General features: G+C 46.9%; 1 protein-coding gene across 3 annotated transcripts in view; it reads left to right on the plus strand.

The window, feature by feature from the left end:
* Positions 1-22,821, plus strand: part of LOC128699065 (uncharacterized) — a 224,015-nt gene extending 201,194 nt beyond the window's left edge. For all 3 annotated transcript variants that reach the window (XM_070096619.1, XM_070096620.1, XM_070096621.1), the window contains 2 exons: positions 16,685-18,033; positions 18,511-22,821. In XM_070096619.1, the coding sequence (XP_069952720.1) occupies positions 16,685-18,033; positions 18,511-18,771 (1,610 nt within the window). In that variant the 3' untranslated portion in view covers positions 18,772-22,821. The remainder of the gene's footprint in view (positions 1-16,684; positions 18,034-18,510) is intronic.
* Positions 22,822-27,015: the final 4,194 nt, after the last annotated feature.

The raw sequence follows: 27,015 nt of genomic DNA on the forward strand, positions 1-27,015 counted from the left end.
GACGTGTCATGCTAGAAGTGTCATGCTAGTAGTGTCATGCTAGTAGTGTCATGCTCGTAGTGTCATTTTAGTAGTGTCATGCTAGACGTGTCATGCTAGAAGTGTCATGCTAGACGTGTCATGCTAGAAGTGTCATGCTAGTAGTGTCATGCTAGAAGTGTCATGCTAGTAGTGTCATGCTAGTAGTGTCATGCTAGAGGTGTCATGCTAGTAGTGTTATGCTAGTAGTGTCATGCTAGTAGTGTCATGCTAGAAGTGTCAAGCTAGTAGTGTCATGCTAGTAGTGTCATGCTAGTAGTGTCATGCTAGTAGTGTTATTTTAGTAGTGTCATGCTAGACGTGTCATGCTAGAAGTGTCATGCTAGACGTGTCATGCTAGAAGTGTCATGCTAGTAGTGTCATGCTAGAAGTGTCATGCTAGTAGTGTCATGCTAGTAATGTCATGCTAGAGGTGTCATGCTAGTAGTGTCATGCTAGTAGTGTCATGCTAGAAGTTTCATGCTAGAAGTGTCGTGCTAGTAGTGTCATGCTAGAAGTGTCATGCTAGAAGTGTCATGCTAGTAGCGTCATGCTAGAGGTGTCATGCTAGAAGGGTCATGCTAGTAATATCATGCTAGAAGTGTCATGCTAGACGTGTCATGCTAGAAGTGTCATGCTAGAAGTGTCATGCTAGTAGTGTCATGCTAGAAGTGTCATTTTAGTAGTGTCATGCTAGTAGTGTCATGCTAAAAGTGTTATGCTAGTAGAGTCATGCTTGACATGTCATGCTAGAAGTGTCATGTTAGAAGTGTCATGCTAGTAGTGTCGTGCTTGAAGTGTCATGCTAGACGTGTCATGTTAGAAGTGTCATGCTAGACGTGTCATGCTAGAAGTATCATGCTAGTAGTGTCATGCTAGAAGTGTCATACTAGACGTGTCATGCTAGAAGTGCCATGCTTGACGTGTCATGCTAGAAGTGACATGCTTGACATGTCATGCTAGATGTGTCATGCTTGAAGTGTGATGCTAGAAGTGTCATGCTTGAAGTGTCATGCTATAAGTGTCATGCTTGACATATCATGCTAGAAGTGTCATGCTTGAAGTGTCATGCTAGAAGTGTCATGCTTGACATGTCATGCTAGAAGTGTCATGCCAGACGTGTCATGCTAGAAGTGCCATGCTTGACGTGTCATGCTAGAAGTGTCATGCTAGAAGTGTCATGCTTGACATGTCATGCTAGAAGTGTCATGCCAGACGTGTCATGCTAGAAGTGTCATGCTTGACATGTCATGCTAGAAGTGTCATGCTTGAAGTGTCATGCTAGAAGTGTCATGCTAGAAGTGTCATGATAGACGTGTCATGCTTGAAGTGTCATGCTAGAAGTGTCATGCTTGACATATCATGCTAGAAGTGTCATGCTAGAAGTGTCATGCTAGACGTGTCATGCTAAAAGTGCCATGCTTGACGTGTCATGCTTGAAGTGTCATGCTTGACATGTCATACTAGAAGTGTCATGCTTGAAGTGTCATGCTAGAAGTGTCATGCTTGACATGTCATGCTAGAAGTGTCATGCTTGAAGTGTCATGCTAGAAGTGTCATGCTAGAAGTGTCATGATAGACGTGTCATGCTTGAAGTGTCATGCTAGAAGTGTCATGCTTGACATATCATGCTAGAAGTGTCATGCTAGAAGTGTCATGCTAGACGTGTCATGCTAGAAGTGCCATGCTTGACGTGTCATGCTTGAAGTGTCATGCTTGACATGTCATACTAGAAGTGTCATGCTTGAAGTGTCATGCTAGAAGTGCCATGCTTGACGTGTCATGCTAGAAGTGTCATGCTAGAAGTGTCATGCTTGACATGTCATGCTAGAAGTGTCATGCCAGACGTGTCATGCTAGAAGTGTCATGCTTGACATGTCATGCTAGAAGTGTCATGCTTGAAGTGTCATGCTAGAAGTGTCATGCTAGAAGTGTCATGATAGACGTGTCATGCTTGAAGTGTCATGCTAGAAGTGTCATGCTTGACATATCATGCTAGAAGTGTCATGCTAGAAGTGTCATGCTAGAAGTGTCATGCTAGAAGTGCCATGCTTGACGTGTCATGCTTGAAGTGTCATGCTTGACATGTCATACTAGAAGTGTCATGCTTGAAGTGTCATGCTAGAAGTGTCATGCTTGAAGTGTCATGCTAGAAGTGTCATGCTAGAAGTGTCATGCTAGACGTGTCATGCTAGAAGTGCCATGCTTGACGTGTCATGCTTGAAGTGTCATGCTTGACATGTCATACTAGAAGTGTCATGCTAGAAGTGCCATGCTTGACGTGTCATGCTTGAAGTGTCATGCTTGACATGTCATACTAGAAGTGTCATGTTAGAAGTGCCATGCTTGACGTGTCATGCTAGAAGTGTCATGCTTGAAGTGTCATGCTAGAAGTGTCATGCTTGAAGTGTCATGCTAAAAGTGTCATGCTAGAAGTGTCATGCTAGACGTGTCATGCTAGAAGTGCCATGCTTGACGTGTCATGCTTGAAGTGTCATGCTTGACATGTCATACTAGAAGTGTCATGCTTGAAGTGTCATGCTAGAAGTGTCATGCTTGAAGTGTCATGCTAGAAGTGTCATGCTTGACATATCATGCTAGAAGTGTCATGCTAGAAGTGTCATGCTAGACGTGTCATGCTAGAAGTGCCATGCTTGACGTGTCATGCTTGAAGTGTCATGCTTGACATGTCATGCTAGAAGTGACATGCTTGAAGTGTCATGCTAGAAGTGTCATGCTAGAAGTGTCATGCTAGACGTGTCATGCTAAAAGTGCCATGCTTGACGTGTCATGCTAGAAGTGTCATGCTTGACATATCATGTTAGAAGTGTCATGCTAGAAGTGTCATGCTAGACGTGTCATGCTAGAAGTGTCATGCTAGACGTGTCATGCTAGAAGTGCCATGCTTGACGTGTCATGCTAGAAGTGTCATGCTTGACATATCATGCTAGAAGTGTCATGCTAGAAGTGTCATGCTTGAAGTGTTATGCTAGAAGTGTCATGCTTGACATATCATGCTAGAAGTGTCATGCTAGAAGTGTCATGCTTGAAGTGTCATGCTAGAAGTGTCATGCTTGAAGTGTCATGCTAGAAGTGTCATGCTTGAAGTGTTATGCTAGAAGTGTCATGCTTGACATATCATGCTAGAAGTGTCATGCTAGAAGTGTCATGCTTGAAGTGTCATGCTAGAAGTGTCATGCTTCAAGTGTCATGCTAGAAGTGTCATGCTTGAAGTGTTATGCTAGAAGTGTCATGCTTGACATATCATGCTAGAAGTGTCATGCTAGAAGTGTCATGCTTGAAGTGTCATGCTAGAAGTGTCATGCTAGAAGTGTCATGCTAGAAGTGTCATGCTTGAAGTGTCATGCTAGAAGTGTGATGCTAGAAGTGTCATGCTTGAAGTGTCATGCTAGAAGTGTCATGCTAGAAGTGTCATGCTAGAAGTGTCATGCTTGAAGTGTCATGCTAGAAGTGTGATGCTAGAAGTGTCATGCTTGAAGTGTCATGCTAGAAGTGTCATGCTTGAAGTGTCATGCTAGAAGTGTCATGCTTGAAGTGTCATGCTAGAAGTGTGATGCTAGAAGTGTCATGCTTGAAGTGTCATGCTAGAAGTGTCATGCTTGAAGTGTCATGCTAGACGTGTCATGCTACTAGTGTCATGCTAGACGTGTCACGCTAGACGTGTCATGCTAGACGTGTCATGCTAGAAGTGTCATGCTAGACGTGTCATGCTAGTAGTGTCATGCTAGACGTATGTTTCACCAGCTAGTAGTGGTCACACTCATCAAGATAAGTACTGTGTTATAAGCACCTGAAGCAGTTAATAATACCACTGACTGTGACCCTCAGCGATTTTAAAACATAATAAATTATTATTAATAGGTAAGATCGCCACCCACACTGTAATAATAATAATAATAATAATAATAATAATAATTATAATAATAATAATAATAATAATAATAATAATAATAATAATAATAATAATAATAGAAAAGTACTGTAAAATAAAATAATAATAGTTTGAGTGTAGTTAATACAAAAAATCAGTAACAATAACAATAGATAATGTTATTACCAAAACTTATTCTAAATGATGCACATTTTTGTGAGTAACTCAGTTGATCCCTGACTTAGCAACCTGCATCACCACCACCCACTGAACATCACCACCACCCACTGAACATCACCACCACCCACTGAACATCACCACCACCCACTGAACATCACCACCACCCACTGAACATCACCACCACCCACTGAACATCACCACCACCCACTGAACATCACCACCACCCACTGAACATCACCACCACCCACTGAACATCACCACCACCCACTGAACACCACCACCACCCACTGAACATCACCACCACCCACTGAACATCACCACCACCCACTGAACATCACCACCACCCACTGAACATCACCACCACCCACTGAACATGAACATCACCACCACCCACTGAACATCACCACCACCCACTGAACATCACCACCACCCACTGAACATCACCACCACCCACTGAACATCACCACCACCCACTGAACATCACCACCACCCACTGAACATCACCACCACCCACTGAACATCACCACCACCCACTGAACATCACCACCACCCACTGAACATCACCACCACCCACTGAACATCACCACCACCCACTGAACATCACCACCACCCACTGAACATCACCACCACCCACTGAACATCACCACCACCCACTGAACATCACCACCACCCACTGAACATCACCACCACCCACTGAACATCACCACCACCCACTGAACATCACCACCACCCACTGAACACCACCACCACCCTCTGAACATCACCACCACCCACTGAACACCACCACCACCCACTGAACATCACCACTACCCACTGAACATCACCACTACCCACTGAACATCACCACCACCCACTGAACATCACCACTACCCACTGAACATCACCACCACCCACTGAACATCACCACCACCCACTGAACATCACCACCACCAACTGAACATCACCACTACCCACTGAACATCACCACCACCCACTGAACATCACCACCACCCACTGAACATCACCACCACCCACTGAACATCACCACTACCCACTGAACATCACCACCACCCACTGAACATCACCACTACCCACTGAACATCACCACCACCCACTGAACATCACCACCACCCACTGAACATCACCACCACCCACTGAACATCACCACTACCCACTGAACATCACCACCACCCAGTGAACATCACCACCACCCAGTGAACATCACCACCACCCACTGAACATCACCACCACCCACTGAACATCACCACCACCCACTGAACATCACCACTACCCATTGAACACCACCCACTGAACATCGCCACCACCCACTGAACATCACCACCACCACCCACTGAACATCACCACCACCCACTGAACATCACCACCACCCATTGAACATCACCACCACCCACTGAACATCACCACCACCCACTGAACATCACCACCACCCACTGAACATCACCACCACCCACTGAACATCACCACCACCCATTGAACATCACCACCACCCACTGAACATCACTACCATCAACTGAACATCACCATCACCCACTGAACATCACCACCACCCACTGAACATCACCACCACCCACTGAACATCATCACCACCCACTGAACATCACCACCACCCACTGAACATCACCACCACCCACTGAACATCACCACCACCCACTGAACATCACCACCACCCACTGAACATCACCACCACCCAATGAACATCACCACCACCCAATGAACATCACCACCACCCACTGAACATCACCACCACCCACTGAACATCACCCCCACACACTGAACATCACCACCACCCACTGAACATCACCACCACCCACTGAACATCACCACCACCCACTGAACACCACCACCACCCACTGAACATCACCACAACCCACTGAACATCACCAGCACACACTGAACATCACCACCACCCATTGAACACAACCCACTGAACATCACCACCACCCACTGAACACCACCCACAGAACATCACCACCACCCACTGAACACCACCCACTGAACATCACCACCACCCACTGAACATCACCATCACCCACTGAACATCACCACCACCCACTGAACATAACCACAACTCACTGAACATCACCACCACCCACTGAACATCACCACCACCCACTGAACATAACCACAACTCACTGAACATCACCACCACCCACTGAACATCACCACCACCCACTGAACATCACCACCACCCACTGAACATCACCACCACCCACTGAACATCACCACCACACACTGAACATCACCAGCACCCACTGAACATCACCACCACCCACTGAACATCACCACCACCCACTGAACATCACCACCACCCACTGAACAACACCACCACCCACTGAACATCACCACCACCCACTGAACATCACCACCACCCACTGAACATCACCACCACCCACTGAACATCACCACCACCCACTGAACATCACCATCACCCACTGAACATCACCATCACCCTCTGAACATCACCACCACCATCTGAACATAACCACCACCCACTAAACATCACCACCATCCACTGAACATCACCACCACCCACTGAACATCACCACCACCCACTGAACATCACCACCACCCACTGAACATCACCACCACCCACTGAACATCACCACCACCCACTGAACATCACCACCACCCACTGAACATCACCACCACCCACTGAACATCACCACCACACACTGAACATGACCACCACCCACTGAACATCACCACCACCCACTGAACATCACCACCACCCTCTGAACATCACCACCACCCACTGAACATCACTACCACCACCAACTGAACACCACCCACTGAACATCACCACCACCCACTAAACATCACCACCACCCACTGAACATCTCCACCACCCACTGAACATCACCACCACCCACTGAACATCACCACCACCCACTGAACATCACCACCACCCACTGAACACCACCCACTGAACATCACCTCCACTCAATGAACATCACCACCCCATACTGAACATCACCACCTCTCACTGAACATCACCCACTGAACATCATCACCACCTAGTGAACACCATTACACTGAACATCACCACCACCCACTGAACATCACCACCACCCACTGAACATCACCACCACCCACTGAACATCACCACCACCCAATGAACATCACCACCAACCACTGAACATCAACACCACCCACTGAACATCAACACCACCCACTGAACATCAACACCACCCACTGAACATCAACACCACCCACTTAACATCACCACCACCCACTGAACATCAACACCACCCACTGAACATCACCACCACCCACTGAACATCAACACCACCCTCTGAACATCAACACCACCCACTGAATATTAACACCACCCACTGAGCATCACCACCACCCACTGATCATCAACACCACCCACTGAGCATCACCACCACCCACTTAACATCACCACCACCCACTGAGCTTCAACACCACCCACTTAACATCAGCACCACCCACTGAACATCAACACCACCCAATGAACATCAACACCCCCAACTGAACATCAACACCACCCATTGAACATCACCACCACCCACTTAACATCACCACCACCCACTGAATTTCAACACCACCCACTGAACATCACCACCACCCACTGAACATCACCACCACCCACTGAACATCACCACCACCCACTGAACATCACCACCACCCACTGAACATCACCACCACCCACTGAACACCACCCACTGAACATCACCACCACCCACTGAACATCACCACCACCCAATGAACATCACCACCACCCATTGAACATCACCACCACCCACTGAACGTCACCACCCACTGAACATCACCACCACCCTCTGAACATCACCACCACCCAGTGACCATCACCACCACCCACTGAACATCACCACCACCCACTGAACACCACCCATTGAACATCACCACCACCCACTGAACATCACCACCACCCACTGAACGCCACCCACTGAACATCACTACCACCCACTGAACATCACCACGACCCACTGAACACCACCCACTGAACATCACCACCTCCCATTGAACGTCACCACCCACTGAACACCACCCACTGAACATTACCACAACCCACTGAACATCACCACCACCCAATGAACATCACCACCACCCACTGAACATCACCACTTACCACTGAACATCACCACCCACTGAACATCAACACCACCCACTTAGCATCACCAACTACTGAACATCATCACCACCTACTGAACATCACCACCCACTGAACATCACCAGCACCCACTGAGCATCACCAACACCCACTGAACATCACCACCACCCACAGATCATCACCACCACCCACTGAACATCACAACCACCCACTGAACGTTACTACCACCCACTGAACATCAACGTCACCCACTGAACATCAACACCACCCACTGAACATCAACACCACCCACTGAACATCACCACCACCCACTGAACATCACCATCACCCACTGAGCATCACCACCACCAACTTAACATCACCACCGCCCACTGAACATCAACACCACCCACTTAACATCACCACCACCCACTGAACATCAACACCACTCATTGAACATCAACACCACCCACTGAACATTAACACCACCAACTGAACATCAACACCACGCACTTAACATCACCATCACCCACTGAACATCACCACCACCCACTGAACATCACCACCACCCACTGAACATCAACAACACCCACTGAGCATCACCACCACCCACTTAACATCACCATCACCCACTGAACATCAACACCACCCGCTTAACATCACCACCACCCACTGAACATCAACACCACCCACTGAACATGAACACCACCCACTGAACATCAACACCACCCACTGAACACCACCCACTGAACATCACCACCACCCACTGAACATCACCACCACACACTGAAGATGACCACCACCCACTGAACATCACCACCACCCACTGAACATCACCACCACCCACTGAACATCACCACCACCCACTGAACATCACCACCACCCACTGAACATCACCACCACCCACTGAACATCACCACGCACTGAACATCACCACCACCCACTGAAAATCACCACCACCCACTGAACATCACCACCACCCACTGAACGTCACCACCACCCACTGAACATCACCACCACCCACTGAACATCACCACCACCCACTGAACACCACCCACTGAACATCACCACAACCCACTGAACATCACCACCACCAACTGAATATCACCACCCACTGAACACCACCCACTGAACACCACCCACTGAACGTCATCACCACCCACTGAACATCACCACCCACTGAACACCACCTACTAAACATCACCACCACCCACTGAACATCACCACCACCCACTGAACTTCACCACCACCCAGTGAACATCACCACCACCCACTGAACACCACCCAGTGAATTTCACCACCACTCACTGAACATCACCAGCACCCACTGAACACCACCCACTGAACATCACCTCCACCCACTGAACATCACCACCACCCACTGAACATCACCACCACCCACTGAACACCACCCACTGAACATCACCTCCACTCAATGAACATCACCACCCCATACTGAACATCACCACCTCTCACTGAACATCACCCACTGAACATCATCACCACCTAGTGAACACCATTACACTGAACATCACCACCACCCACTGAACATCACCACCACCCACTGAACATCACCACCACCCACTGAACATCACCACCACCCAATGAACATCACCACCAACCACTGAACATCAACACCACCCACTGAACATCAACACCACCCACTGAACATCAACACCACCCACTGAACATCAACACCACCCACTTAACATCACCACCACCCACTGAACATCAACACCACCCACTGAACATCACCACCACCCACTGAACATCAACACCACCCTCTGAACATCAACACCACCCACTGAATATTAACACCACCCACTGAGCATCACCACCACCCACTGATCATCAACACCACCCACTGAGCATCACCACCACCCACTTAACATCACCACCACCCACTGAGCTTCAACACCACCCACTTAACATCAGCACCACCCACTGAACATCAACACCACCCAATGAACATCAACACCCCCAACTGAACATCAACACCACCCATTGAACATCACCACCACCCACTTAACATCACCACCACCCACTGAATTTCAACACCACCCACTGAACATCACCACCACCCACTGAACATCACCACCACCCACTGAACATCACCACCACCCACTGAACATCACCACCACCCACTGAACATCACCACCACCCACTGAACACCACCCACTGAACATCACCACCACCCACTGAACATCACCACCACCCAATGAACATCACCACCACCCATTGAACATCACCACCACCCACTGAACGTCACCACCCACTGAACATCACCACCACCCTCTGAACATCACCACCACCCAGTGACCATCACCACCACCCACTGAACATCACCACCACCCACTGAACACCACCCATTGAACATCACCACCACCCACTGAACATCACCACCACCCACTGAACGCCACCCACTGAACATCACTACCACCCACTGAACATCACCACGACCCACTGAACACCACCCACTGAACATCACCACCTCCCATTGAACGTCACCACCCACTGAACACCACCCACTGAACATTACCACAACCCACTGAACATCACCACCACCCAATGAACATCACCACCACCCACTGAACATCACCACTTACCACTGAACATCACCACCCACTGAACATCAACACCACCCACTTAGCATCACCAACTACTGAACATCATCACCACCTACTGAACATCACCACCCACTGAACATCACCAGCACCCACTGAGCATCACCAACACCCACTGAACATCACCACCACCCACAGATCATCACCACCACCCACTGAACATCACAACCACCCACTGAACGTTACTACCACCCACTGAACATCAACGTCACCCACTGAACATCAACACCACCCACTGAACATCAACACCACCCACTGAACATCACCACCACCCACTGAACATCACCATCACCCACTGAGCATCACCACCACCAACTTAACATCACCACCGCCCACTGAACATCAACACCACCCACTTAACATCACCACCACCCACTGAACATCAACACCACTCATTGAACATCAACACCACCCACTGAACATTAACACCACCAACTGAACATCAACACCACGCACTTAACATCACCATCACCCACTGAACATCACCACCACCCACTGAACATCACCACCACCCACTGAACATCAACAACACCCACTGAGCATCACCACCACCCACTTAACATCACCATCACCCACTGAACATCAACACCACCCGCTTAACATCACCACCACCCACTGAACATCAACACCACCCACTGAACATGAACACCACCCACTGAACATCAACACCACCCACTGAACACCACCCACTGAACATCACCACCACCCACTGAACATCACCACCACACACTGAAGATGACCACCACCCACTGAACATCACCACCACCCACTGAACATCACCACCACCCACTGAACATCACCACCACCCACTGAACATCACCACCACCCACTGAACATCACCACCACCCACTGAACATCACCACGCACTGAACATCACCACCACCCACTGAAAATCACCACCACCCACTGAACATCACCACCACCCACTGAACGTCACCACCACCCACTGAACATCACCACCACCCACTGAACATCACCACCACCCACTGAACACCACCCACTGAACATCACCACAACCCACTGAACATCACCACCACCAACTGAATATCACCACCCACTGAACACCACCCACTGAACACCACCCACTGAACGTCATCACCACCCACTGAACATCACCACCCACTGAACACCACCTACTAAACATCACCACCACCCACTGAACATCACCACCACCCACTGAACTTCACCACCACCCAGTGAACATCACCACCACCCACTGAACACCACCCAGTGAATTTCACCACCACTCACTGAACATCACCAGCACCCACTGAACACCACCCACTGAACATCACCTCCACTCACTGAACATCACCACCCCCCACTGAACATCACCACCACCCACTGCACATCACCCACTGAACATCATCACCACCCACTGAACACCACCCACTGAACATCACCACCACCCACTGAACATCACCACCACCCACTGACCATCACCACCACCCACTGAACATCACCACCACCCACTGAACATCACCACCACCCACTGAACATCACCACCACCCACTGAACATCACCACCACACACTGAACATCACCACCACCCACTGAACATCAACACCACCCACTGAACATCAACACCACCCACTGAACATCAACACCACCCACTGAACATCACCACCACCCACTGAACATCAACACCACCCACTGATCATCACCACCACCCACTGAACATCACCACCACCCACTGATCATCACCACCACCCACTGAACATCACCACCACCCACTGAACATCACTACCACCCACTGAACATCAACATCTCCCACTGAACATCAACACCACCCACTGAACATCAACACCACCCACTGAACATCACCACCACCCACTGAACATCAACACCACCCACTGAGCATCACCAACACCCACTTAACATCACCACCGCCACTTAATATAAACACCACCCACTTAACATAACCACCACCCATTGAACATCAACACCGCCCACTGAACATCAACACCACCCACTGAACATCAACACCACCCACTTAACATCACCACCACCCACTGAGCATCACCACCACCCACTTAACATCACCACCACCCACTGAACATCAACACCACCCATTTAACATCACCACCACCCATTGAACATCAACACCACCCACTGAACATCACCACCACCCACTGAACATCAACACCACCCACTTAACATCACCACCACCCATTGGACATCAACGCCACCCACTGAACATCAACACCACCCACTTAACATCACCACCACCCAGTGAACATCACCACCACCCACTGAACATCACCACCCACTGAACATCAACACCACCCACTGAACATGAACACCACCCACTGAATATCAACACCACCCACTGAACATCACCACCACCCACTGAACATCAACACCACCCACTGAACATCACCACCACCCACTGAACATCAACACCACCCACTGAACATGAACACCACCCACTGAATATCAACACCACCCACTGAACATCAACACCACCCACTGAACATCACCACCACCCACTTAACATCACCACCACCCATTGAACATCAACACCACCCACTTAAGATCACCACCACCCACTGAACATCACCACCACCCACTGAACATCGACACCACCCATTGAGCGTCACCACCACCCACTTAACATCACCACCACCCATTGAACATCACCACCACCCACTGAACTTCACCACCACCCAGTGAACATCACCACCACCCACTGAACACCACCCAGTGAATTTCACCACCACTCACTGAACATCACCAGCACCCACTGAACACCACCCACTGAACATCACCTCCACTCACTGAACATCACCACCCCCCACTGAACATCACCACCACCCACTGCACATCACCCACTGAACATCATCACCACCCACTGAACACCACCCACTGAACATCACCACCACCCACTGAACATCACCACCACCCACTGACCATCACCACCACCCACTGAACATCACCACCACCCACTGAACATCACCACCACCCACTGAACATCACCACCACCCACTGAACATCACCACCACACACTGAACATCACCACCACCCACTGAACATCAACACCACCCACTGAACATCAACACCACCCACTGAACATCAACACCACCCACTGAACATCACCACCACCCACTGAACATCAACACCACCCACTGATCATCACCACCACCCACTGAACATCACCACCACCCACTGATCATCACCACCACCCACTGAACATCACCACCACCCACTGAACATCACTACCACCCACTGAACATCAACATCTCCCACTGAACATCAACACCACCCACTGAACATCAACACCACCCACTGAACATCACCACCACCCACTGAACATCAACACCACCCACTGAGCATCACCAACACCCACTTAACATCACCACCGCCACTTAATATAAACACCACCCACTTAACATAACCACCACCCATTGAACATCAACACCGCCCACTGAACATCAACACCACCCACTGAACATCAACACCACCCACTTAACATCACCACCACCCACTGAGCATCACCACCACCCACTTAACATCACCACCACCCACTGAACATCAACACCACCCACTTAACATCACCACCACCCATTGAACATCATCACCACCCACTGAACATCACCACCACCCACTGAACATCAACACCACCCACTTAACATCACCACCACCCATTGGACATCAACGCCACCCACTGAACATCAACACCACCCACTTAACATCACCACCACCCACTGAACATCACCACCACCCACTGAACATCACCACCCACTGAACATCAACACCACCCACTGAACATGAACACCACCCACTGAATATCAACACCACCCACTGAACATCACCACCACCCACTGAACATCAACACCACCCACTGAACATCACCACCACCCACTGAACATCAACACCACCCACTGAACATGAACACCACCCACTGAATATCAACACCACCCACTGAACATCAACACCACCCACTGAAGATCACCACCACCCACTTAACATCACCACCACCCATTGAACATCAACACCACCCACTTAAGATCACCACCACCCACTGAACATCACCACCACCCACTGAACATCAACACCACCCATTGAGCGTCACCACCACCCACTTAACATCACCATCACCCACTGAACATCAACACCACCCGCTTAGCATCACCACCTCCCACTGAACATCAACACCACCCACTGAACATCAACACCACCCACTGAACATCAACACAACCCACTTAACATCACCAACACCAATTGAACATCACCACCACCCACTGACCTCACCACCACCCACTGAATATCACTACCACCCATTGAACATCACCACCACTCACAAAGCATCAACATCACCCAGAAAGCATCACCACCACCCACAAAGCATCACTACCACCCACAAAGTATCACCACCACCCACAAAGCATCACCACCACCCACAAAGCATCACCACCACCCACAAAGCATCACCATCACCCACAAAGCATCACCACCACCCACAAAGCATCACCATCACCCACAAAGCATCACCACCACCCACAAAGCATAACCACCACCCACAAAGCATCACCACCACCCATAAAGTATCACCATCACACACAAAGCATCACCACCACCCACAAAGCATCACCACCACCCACAAAGCATCACCACCACCCACACAGCATCACCATCGCCCACAAAGCATCACCACCCCCACAAGGCATCACCATCATCCACAAAGCATCACCATCACACTCAAATCATCACCACCACCCACAAAGCATCACCATCACCCACAAAGCATCACCATCACCCACAAAGCATCACCATCACCCACAAAGCATCACCACCACCCACAAAGCATCTCCACCACCCACAAAGCACCACCATCACCCACAAAGCATCACCACCACCCACAAAGCACCACCATCACCCACAAAGCATCACCACCACCCACAAAGCATCACCATCAGACACAAAGCATCACCACCACCCACAAAGCATCACCATCATCCACAAAGCATCACCATCACCCACAAAGCATCACCACCACCCACAAAGCATCTCCACCACCCACAAAGCATCACCATCACACTCAAAGCATCACCACAACCCACAAAGCATCACCATCACCCACAAAACATCACCACCACCCACAAAGCATCACCACCACCCACAAAGCATCACCACTACGCACAAAACATCACCATCACCCACAAAGCATCACCACCACCCACAAAGCATCACCATCACACTCAAAGCATCACCACAACCCACAAAGCATCACCATCACCCACAAAGCATCACCACCACCCACAAAGCATCACCACTACGCACAAAGCATCAGCATCACCCACAAAGCATCACCACCAACCACAAGGCATCACCATCACCCACAAAGCATCACCACCATCACAAACAAAACAGCACCATCACGAACAACAACATCACCAACAAAACGTCACCACCATCACCACCAACAAAAAAAATACCACCACCAACAACGAGACATCACCACCATCACTAGCAAAAATCACCACCATAACATAACCACCACCAACGATACACCATCACTACCCTGCATTAAAATATCACGTACTGTATCATACAGGAATACTTTATGTAAATCTTGTACGTGACGAGTTTATATGAAATACAGTAAGTTAAATCTGACGTCGTGGAACTTGCAGATTGCAGCTACTGTCGTGGGAAACCTTCGGTTATATATATCTCAAATGTATATTCCCAGTGAGTTAGTTGCACATCTCATTGTGCATTTAAAAAAAATGCTTTAATTCCCAGGAATTAAAATATTCTGGACTGGCAGCGAAAGGATGATGTGTAACCTTACTGACCCAGGTGCGGTGGAGTGGCACTGTGATAGAAAATTTTTGCAGAATTTAATAACTTGGGAATATATAATCCTTTATTATCCTTATTCTTGTGTTTACAGGTATCAAAGTATTTGAGGACGAGGCCGCAGACATCGCCGAGGAGAGTGAAGACCAGGAGTCTATCCCGACGCCGCCCAGTGCCAGGAGAGGTGCTGGAGGTGGGTCGTCGGCGGCTGTGGGGGGAGAGAGATCACCCACAGCTCACAGTAGCTGCAGCAAAACACCTGCAGGCCACAACAGCTGCGGCAAAACACCTACAGGTCACAACAGCTGCGGCAAAACACCTATAGGCCACAACAGCTGCGGCAAAACACCTAGAGGCCACAACAGCTGCAGCAAAACACCTACAGGCCATAACAATTGCAGCAAAACAGCTGTAGGTCGCAACAACTGCAGTGCCACGCCTCCCAGGTCACCAAAAACTGAAGCAAAAAAGAGAAAAAAGTCGTTCCAAGAAAACGAAAAAGTGGCGAGTGTCATCATCACAGTAGAGGAGGTGGGAGGTGATGATGATGAGAGTGCGAGAGTGATCAAGTCGCTCATGCTGGAAGATGACGATGATATAGCGTTCATAGACAAAAATGGACCCGAAGTGGGAGAGGGAGAGGACTGCATCAGGGAAGACGAGGTGGCAGTCACTAAAGACTCAGGCAAAGAAGTGGCTATTAGGGGAATCATTTGTAATTTCTCGTCTACGAAATCCATTGATTCTGTGTTAAAATCAGAAAGTCCTTCGGAAGATACGAAAAAGTGTGGTGACTCAAGGAAAGGTAGTTTTTGTGAGAGTACAAGTGGCGAAAGTGACAACAAATTTGTTATTAAAAGTGATGAAAGTGACAAATGCCTGAAAATCAGCAATGGTGAAGACGTGATTCCCAAACGTAAAAAGAGTTTGACGTGGTCAGAGGACACGCAGACAATTGAAAGTTGCGACAAAGATCACGAGGTTAAGAAAAGTGTGGAACAGGACGATAACGACAGAAACTTGAGAGATAATCCAAGACGAGCCAGTACCTCCAGCCGAAGAAACAGTCGAAACACTGAGAAGGTGAAACTCAGACACACTCGTTCCTACGACCTCGGGAGTGATACCAGCAGTAGGAGGAAGAGCAGCAGTGTGTCGTGTTCAAGCCGCAAGGGCAGTGAGAACTGGCAGGCGCTGCCGGGACCCTGCCAAAGAGATCACCGAAGTTTAAGTTCCTCCTCACCCTCGACCGCCCGAAGGGGCAGCAGGAAGAGCATCAAGGATGAGTCCGAAGTGGAGGCTCTCTTGGCCCGCACTCCAGAGAGCCGTTCAGACGTCACCCTCACATCAATTCTCAACCACATCGCTTACGTCAACCAGACGGCAGCAGCCTCCAAGATCCCTACGACCTTCAAGGACTCCAGGAAGTCTCAGGTGCAACAGGTAAGTATTACTTTAATTATATAACACCCAGTTTATCAGTTACATATATAAATAAAAAGTGTAGTTCCGAAGATATGTATATTAACGCATGCATGTGATTAGGTGCTTCTGTTCTGTGATATTCTTTCATATTTGTAGTCATGAACTGAAAACGATATATTCTTATGTAATGTGAAGATAGATAAAAGTCACAGTATTGTGGCTGCAATAATTCACAACTAATCTACAAATTTACAATGTGAACTGGACACTGCTTCAGTCCGTCTAAGTGATGAGTGAGAAAGAAATGGAGAAACCGTAAATCTATGCTAATCGTTACTGCATGGAATGGTGGAGCATCGATCTTCCGTCCACTGATTGTGGCCCAGTCTCTCATCAGCCCGGCAGCTGTTATTGATAGCATATAAATTTTAGTTTCCACTTTTGTGGGTTAGTTGCAAAATATCAAATAATCCTAACTTGATCCTTCTGACGCAGGTACTGCTGGTGACTTATGTGACAGCGGCACTGGGCACCTTGCTGTCTTTGGCACTGGTGTATGGCCTCTATGAACACTTCAGCTCCCTCACGCTGCTGCCCCGGCCGCCATGGCTTTGGTTCACTTACGAGTCAAGCTGCAGGTTCCTGGAGTTCCTGATGGGGTGTGCCATGGCTAACATCACACGTCAGCCCGTCAACAGACACCCACAGTACCCCTACTCTCTCAGGCTCAAACAGAGGAACTCCCTCTACATGTGATCACAACACCTCCCAAAAAAGCCCTCTAGGTGGCTCTTAGGCAACTCGTAGTGCAGTGGTTAGTGTTCTCAGCCTTCGTTAGTGAGGACTATGAGGCAGGGGTATATGGACAAGTCTCTTAACGCCTACTGCCTCTATTACCCAATAAACAGATACCTAACAGTTTGTTAATTGTTATGGATCGCATCCTGGGTGGAGGGCCTAAAATAAAAAGGATCTCAGAAAAAACAAGCCACACTGATTAAATTTAGTGGGTTACCAAACCATCGAGATTAATAATTCGATTAAATTTTTCTTTCTCTTTGACGCAACTCCAGGAGATGTATATATTCCTTACTGACGCAACTCCAGGAAACATATGCCTCCAGTTTTGACAAGACTACACGAGACGTTACCTCCCTCTCTGACAAAGCTTTTTCGATGGTTGTAAGGCTTGGTTCTCAGAAAATAAAACCCCCTTTCCCAGCCCTTCACTTGTAAATATAACGAGTGTCATCCTATTAACTCCTCCAATGTTATCAGTGGCTTCCCTTGATAAAATATATCTTGTGTTATCGACTCTAAATCAGAATATGTCTATCACCTAAAGTGTTGTAATTTGTGCTAGTTACTCTTGTAACTTCACCTTCATTTTTGTTTCATTTTCTTTGAGTTGAGTCGCTGGCTAAGACTGACTTCGGAAGAATTTTCCACTCTGTGAAAAACAAAGTTTATTTAGATACAGGCACACATAAGTACAATTATCATACACTGTGTAAATTACCTAGGATAACCCAAGAAAAGTCAGACGAAGTGATTTATCCGAAATATATATTTAAAAATGTATAATCATATTAAGTCAGGTGCCCATACATTAGGACGATAGCTTCTCCCTACGAGCCCCCTGAGGGCGGGGACTGTGGCTAGGCCTGGGGACAGTTGGTCCCTAAAATGAGGGGATACTTGTACCTCCTCCCATGGCAGACTTAGGTCTCGAGACACTCCTAGACAGGGAGCCAAGGTCGGGTCACCACTATTGGAAAAGACCCGGATCGGGAGAGTACTGCCGAATAAAAAAAAATTATTGCCTAAAATCCTATGACTATTCAGGTAAGATAAGAAGCCTTTTCGTCGCGTTTGAAATTCGAACAGCAAAATGAAGGCAAAAGACTGAGTGACAATTATTGTTGGGGAGAAAATAACTGGCATTAAATATGCAAATTTAGGCACTCGAAATGCATTAATTCATTTTACATTGTTTCTTATGGGGAAAAATAAGTCCCGAGTACAGAAAATTCTACAGTACTTATTATGAATTTTCAGGAGCGCATTAGAGTTGTCAATTGTCAACCTGCCTGGAATCTATGTAACTAAACCGGTAAGCCAGGGAAAGGCCTCGGTCAGATGACCAAAAGCTCCAACGGCGGGTCATCATCTAAGACCCACGTCAGGGAACACTTGTCATGTTTCCTGACGAACCTTATCTAACCTAACCTACCTGGAGTCTACCTGGAGGGTATTCCTGGGGGTCAACGCCCCCGCGGCCCGGTCCATGACCAGGCCTCCCGGTGGATCAGGCCGTGATCAACCAGGCTGTTACAGCTGGCTGTATGTAGTCCAACGTACGAATCACAGCCCGGCAATTAAATACATATGAAGCAAGGTGTAGCCAGTTACCTTCCAGTCAATTCTGACAATTTTATCACAAAGTGGAAAAAAAATAAGTGAAATGAAGATTTTTTTTTTTTTTGATCTATATGTAGCCTACGTCACATTATTATAACAATAGACCTTTTGTTTTGTTTATTGTAATTAAGAAATTTATCAAGAGCTGTTTTTTCAGAGACGCTATTTTATATGCATATGTCGTGCCGAATAGGTAAAACTTGCGATTTTGGCTTAAACAGCAACGCTCTTCTTGCCGAATAAGGCAAGCGGAAATTTGTGTATGCAATAATTTCGCAAAAATCATTCTGAACCTAACGAAAAAATATGGAATTCATTTTTTTGGTGGGAATATTTATTTGATTTATTTAGCTAAGATTATTTCGCAAGTTTATTTATGAATAATTTATACATAAGAGCGAAGCTTCAGCTGAGCGAGATGAGTCGCTGATAATTTGTTGCAGATTATGAAGCTTTGGTAACACTGACTGCTCTTCTTGCTAAGGTGACCGTCAACAGTGGTATTCAACACCACGACTATCACCACCACCACAACTATCACAACAGTTATCACCACCACCACAAGCACCATCATAGGCATCACTACCACCACAACTATGACCACCACCATAACTATCACCACCACCACAACTATCACAACAGTTATCACCACCACCACAAGCACCACCATAGGTTTCACTACCACCACAACTATCACCACCACCATAACTATCACCACCACCACAACTATCATAACATTTATCACCACCACCACAAGCACCACTATAGGCATCAGTACCACCACAATTATCACCACCACCATAACTATCACCATCACCACAAATTTCACAACAGTTATCACCACCACCACAACTATCACAACAGTTATCACCACCACCACAACTATTACAACAGTTATCACCACCACCAGAAGCACCACCATAGGTATCACTACCACCACAACTATCACCACCACCATAACTATCACCACCACAACTATCACAACAGTTATCACCACCACCACAAGCACCACCATAGGTATCAGTACCACCACAACTATCACCACCACCACTAGCACCACCACAACTATCACATCCCCCACAAGCACCCCACAACTATCACCAGCACCACAAAAACTCTTACCTCCACCAGCACTGCCACCACAGCTATTAGCACTACCACTAGCAGACGACAACCTCGCTACCAAAACCCCTACATCATCACCATCACTTCAACCACCACAACCACACTACCGTCACCACCACACAACAAACAACCCACACCATGAATGGGTCAGCATCACTAGTTGTACCACCACTCCACCAATATCAACTATATTTCCTACATCTCGATACATGCCCTCACCGTCACCAAATTTCGAAAATACATCCAATTTCGACTAAAGAAAACCTATTATTGCCTTTATAGCCATTTATTGGGAACGAAATAAATATTATCAGGACAGCTTTCCATTAAAATGAACTTAAAAGGCACCTAATTTTTTCTCCTAAAATGTACTAAAAGACTGAAACTTTACTTAAAAGATCTAAACTGTTCTTCAGTATTTGCTTAAATTATTATTATTATTATTATTATTATTATTATTATTATTATTATTATTATTATTATTATTATTATTATGATGATGATGCCAAGGAGAGAAGGTGGGAAGAGGAATGTCTTTCAACAGTTCAGTAATGAGGACACAAATAATTTTCTCATTCCTCTCTTCGTAAAGCTAAGTCAGTGAGACTTAATGAGTGAGAAACAAGTGAGCTGAACTTGCTACCGTAACAACAGAAGTAATTATATACTGAATAAGAGTGCGTTGTCTCGTGAAGGATCGAGCCTCCGTTACTCCTCCTGCTGAATGGCCCACACGGATTTAGGGGTGGGTGTAATAATAAGACATGTAAGGGACAAAAGATTTACTCGCCACTAAATGTGATACCCAGGAGAACCCTGACCTCGGGAGAACCCTGACCTCGGGAGAACCCTGACCTCGGGAGAACCCTGACCTCGGGAGAACCCTAACCTCTGGAGAACCCTGACCTCGGGAGAACCCTGACCTCTGGAGAACCCTGACCTCTGGAGAACCTTGACCTCTGAAGAACCCCGACTTCTGGAGAACCCCGACTTCTGGAGAACCCCGATCTCTGGAGAACCCCGATCTCTGGAGAACCCTGACCTCTGATGGATACACTGTCTTCCCTTCCTTCGTTTTTTTCCCGCTCCTGTGCACATATCGAGATGGTGACTGTATTTTTGTAGATGTTGTACGTGTGAGTCTTCATGTCATGTGTGACATGCTGTACGTATGTGTTTTCATGTCGTGTGTGACATGCTGCTGTACGTGTGAGCCTTCATGTCATGTGTGGCATGTGATGTGGTTTCCAATATACTGGACGTTGGGTACTATAAGTCTTTTATTATCCCACGTTACCATCTTGTTCAGATCGTCAGGCTTTTGTTTGTGACAAATAAATAAAAATACAATGACAGAGAAGTGTAATAGACACTGGTCAGTGATAAAAAAGACACACAGACACACACACACAGACACACACACAAAAACACACACACACACACACACACACACACACACACACACACACACACACACACACACACACACACACACACACACACACACACACACACACAGGACAGGCTGCAGACCTGGTCCAGCAACTGGCTCCTGGAGTTCAACCCCACCAAGTGCAAAGTCATGAAGATTGGGGAAGGGCAAAGAAGACCGCAGACGGAGTACAGTCTAGGGGGCCAGAGACTACAAACCTCGCTCAAGGAAAAAGATCTTGGGGTGAGTATAACACCAGGCACATCTCCTGAAGCGCACATCAACCAAATAACTGCTGCAGCATATGGGCGCCTAGCAAACCTCAGAACAGCATTCCGACATCTTAATAAGGAATCGTTCAGGACCCTGTACACCGTGTACGTTAGGCCCATATTGGAGTATGTGGCACCAGTCTGGAACCCACACCTAGCCAAGCACGTAAAGAAACTAGAGAAAGTGCAAAGGTTTGCAACAAGACTAGTCCCAGAGCTAAGAGGTATGTCCTACGAGGAGAGGTTAAGGAAAATCAACTTGACGACACTGGAGGACAGGAGAGATAGGAGGGACATGATAACGATATACAAAATACTAAGAGGAATTGACAAGGTGGACAAAGACAGGATGTTCCAGAGATGGGACACAGCAACAAGGGGACACAGTTGGAAGTTGAAGACACAGATGAATCACAGGGATGTTAGGAAGTATTTCTTCAGCCACAGAGTAGTCAGGAAGTGGAACAGTTTGGGAAGCGATGTAGTGGAGGCAGGATCCATACATAGATTTAAACAGAGGTATGATAAAGCTCACGGTTCAGGGAGAGTGACCTAGTAACGACCAGTGAAGAGGCGGGGCCAGGAGCTTGGACTCGACCCCTGCAACCTCAACTAGGCGAGTACAACTAGGTGAGTACACACACACACACACACACACACACACACACACACACACACACACACACACACACACACACACACACACACACACACACACACACACAGCTGAGTCTCGACCCCTGCAACCACAAATAGGTGAATTAGGTGAGTACACACACACACATACACTCAAGGAAAAGGATCTTGGGGTGAGTATAGTACCGAGCACATTTTCTGAAGCGCACATCAACCAGATAACTGCTGCAGCATATGGGTGCCTGGCAAACCTAAGAATAATGCTCCGATACCTCGGTAAGGAATCGGTCAAGATTGTACACCGTGTACGTCAGGCCCATATTTTAATATGCAGCACCAGTTTGGAACCCACACCTGGTCAAGCATGTCAAGAAATTAGAGAAACTGCAAAGGTTTGCAACAATACTAGCCCTGGAGCTAAGGGACACGTCCTACGAAGAAAGGGTAAGGGAAATCAACCTGACGACACTGGAGGACAGGAGGGATAGGGGGGACATGGTAAGGACATATGAAATACCGAGAGGAATTGACAAGTTGGACAAACACAGGATGTTCCAGAGGTGGGGCACAACAACAAGGGATCACAATTGGAAGTTGAAGGCTCAGATGAGTCAGAGGGATGGTAAGAAGTATTTCTTCAGCCATAGAGTTGTCAGGAAGTGGAATAGTCTGGAAAGTGACGTAGTGGAGGCTCACTACGTCCAGTACCTCTTTAACAAGCACTGCCCTAAAAAACTAAACAGATGACAGCTAAGAGACTGAACAGTCCCTGGCTAGCACCCAGCTTTCTCAAATCCATAAATACAAAACACCTATATGAAAAACAGTACAGAATGGGTCACATAACCAGAGACCAAACAAAACGTTACTCGTCAATCCTAACCAGCCTGATAAGAAGGGCCAAAAAATTGTATTATGAGAACAGATTATCCAACTTACGAGGTGATATAAAAAAGACCTGGAAAACACTATCAGAAATTCTAGGAACAAAAAAGATATCACGAAACAGCGAAATTAAATTAGCAAAATGAGATGAACCCCAACTCCCACAACAGAAACAGCAAACAGACTCAATGATTTCTTCTCCACTATAGGAAAAAACCTTGCCAATAATATCCCAAGCTCAGATACCCCACCAAATGACTACCTCACTGGTGTGGAAAATTGCATTTATCTGAATGTATCATTATGTACATAACAGTAAATGAACAAAGATAATTATTATTTATCAGTTAGACAAGTAGGAATTTGGGACACCTAGGTCGCAAAAAATGTCCCCCTTCGATACCTACCACTGTCATATCCACAAGTTGCTCTGGACCTATTAATTACAAATAAAAAATACATCACCAGGAATGCTGGTAAATATATAAATTTGTGGACTGTATATTAAATTAATAAAGAATTATATATATACACATTTACATAACAGGAGAATATATCTTAATCATAACACTCACCAATTTGACTGGAGATTAATGTGTCATGTACAGGACCCCCCTGTCCCTTTTGCCTACATTTATGAAAAATTTACTGGCCAGAATTTAAACATAAATTAGACAGCTTATCTGAGGTTCCTGGAGTTGTCCTGTCCTGTCGCCTGATATCTCAAGTTATGCAGGAATGCACATCCAACAATTTCGCCTCCTATTTGAGAGGTGTCAACCCAATTTCAACCTCTAGAGCACAAAAATTCTTCACATTATATTTAACGTCTGTTACTCAATTCAAACAAACAATGGCGACTGCTCTTCTGCGCAGGCGCAGGCTCAGTTTCCCATTTTCCATAATATAATTTTATTAAATACAATATAGGCCATCTATTTACCTATAAATTATCGTATTTACGGAAAATATATACAGTATTTCAACACTGCGGCCGGGCGGAGGTCATTGCTAAACGACTCGAATTACTCCCTCCTTTAGGAGACGATTCCAGCCGGTTCTGGCTTGAGTAGCTGTTCTAGTAGGTCTTACTACGATTTCATCTTCCAGCATCACTTGGTCTGCGTTATCTTCCATATCACTTGTGTCATTTTCCCTCAGATTTTCATTTACGTTTGATTGAACATCTAATTCCAAGGGAATCAATTTATTTATTGTGTGTAAACTTTCCTGGCCAACACACAACACTTTGACATTCCTGGCAACACCTTTTGCATCTGGGTACAATGTCAATACTTTGCCCAGAGGCCACAATGTTCGATGTTGTTCAGTGTCAATTAACACAATGTCACCTGGTCTGTCGATTTACTGCCTCTGTCGCAACATAAAAGTGTTCACGTAGTGTAAGAAGATATTCCTTATGCCACACATTAGACCAATGATCAATTACTTTATTTAACATTTAAAATTTATTACACAACACTGCCGCATCATTGTAATCTTCATCACTTTCTTCCAGATTATCTCTATAGACAGGGGCAGCTTCCAATTTCCTTCCACATATTAGGTGAGAAGGTGTTAATACATCTGCATCAGGTGTATCACTCATGTACGAGAGAGGCCTATTATTTATACGATTTTCTGCCTCCACTAACACTGCATGGAATTCTTCCAAATTAATTCTCTTCCGGTGTAGTACTTTGCGGAGACACCTCTTCACTGTGCCTATCAGTCTTTCGTACAGCCCCCCCTGCCAAGGGGCTCTAGGAGTAATAAATTTCCAGGTACACCCTCGCTGGGTTAACAGAGATTGAACATCGTTACTATTATTTAATTCTATCAAGTGTTGAGCACCTGCTACAAAATTTGTGGCATTATCCGAAATCATCAACCTCGGACAGGATCTCCTAGCTGCAAATTTTCGAAACAGCTGTATAAACTGTTCTGCAGACAAGTCCTGTGCCACTTCTAAATGAACTGCCCTAGTAGCAGTACAGGTGAACAAACAAACATACACTTTCAGTGGAACACCATCTGAAGTATCTGTTAAAAATATTGGACCACTATAGTCTACACCTGTTACATCAAATGGTTTCACTAATTGTACACGCTCCTTTGGCAATGGTGGAGGACCTGGGTACATATAGGATCTGGCATCCACACGGCGACATATTACACAAGATTTAATCACCCTTTTTACACTTTGCCGTCCTTGTGGAATCCAGAAAG

The sequence above is a fragment of the Cherax quadricarinatus genome, chromosome 54, assembly GCF_038502225.1.
Source record: "Cherax quadricarinatus isolate ZL_2023a chromosome 54, ASM3850222v1, whole genome shotgun sequence".
NCBI lineage: Eukaryota > Metazoa > Arthropoda > Malacostraca > Decapoda > Parastacidae > Cherax > Cherax quadricarinatus.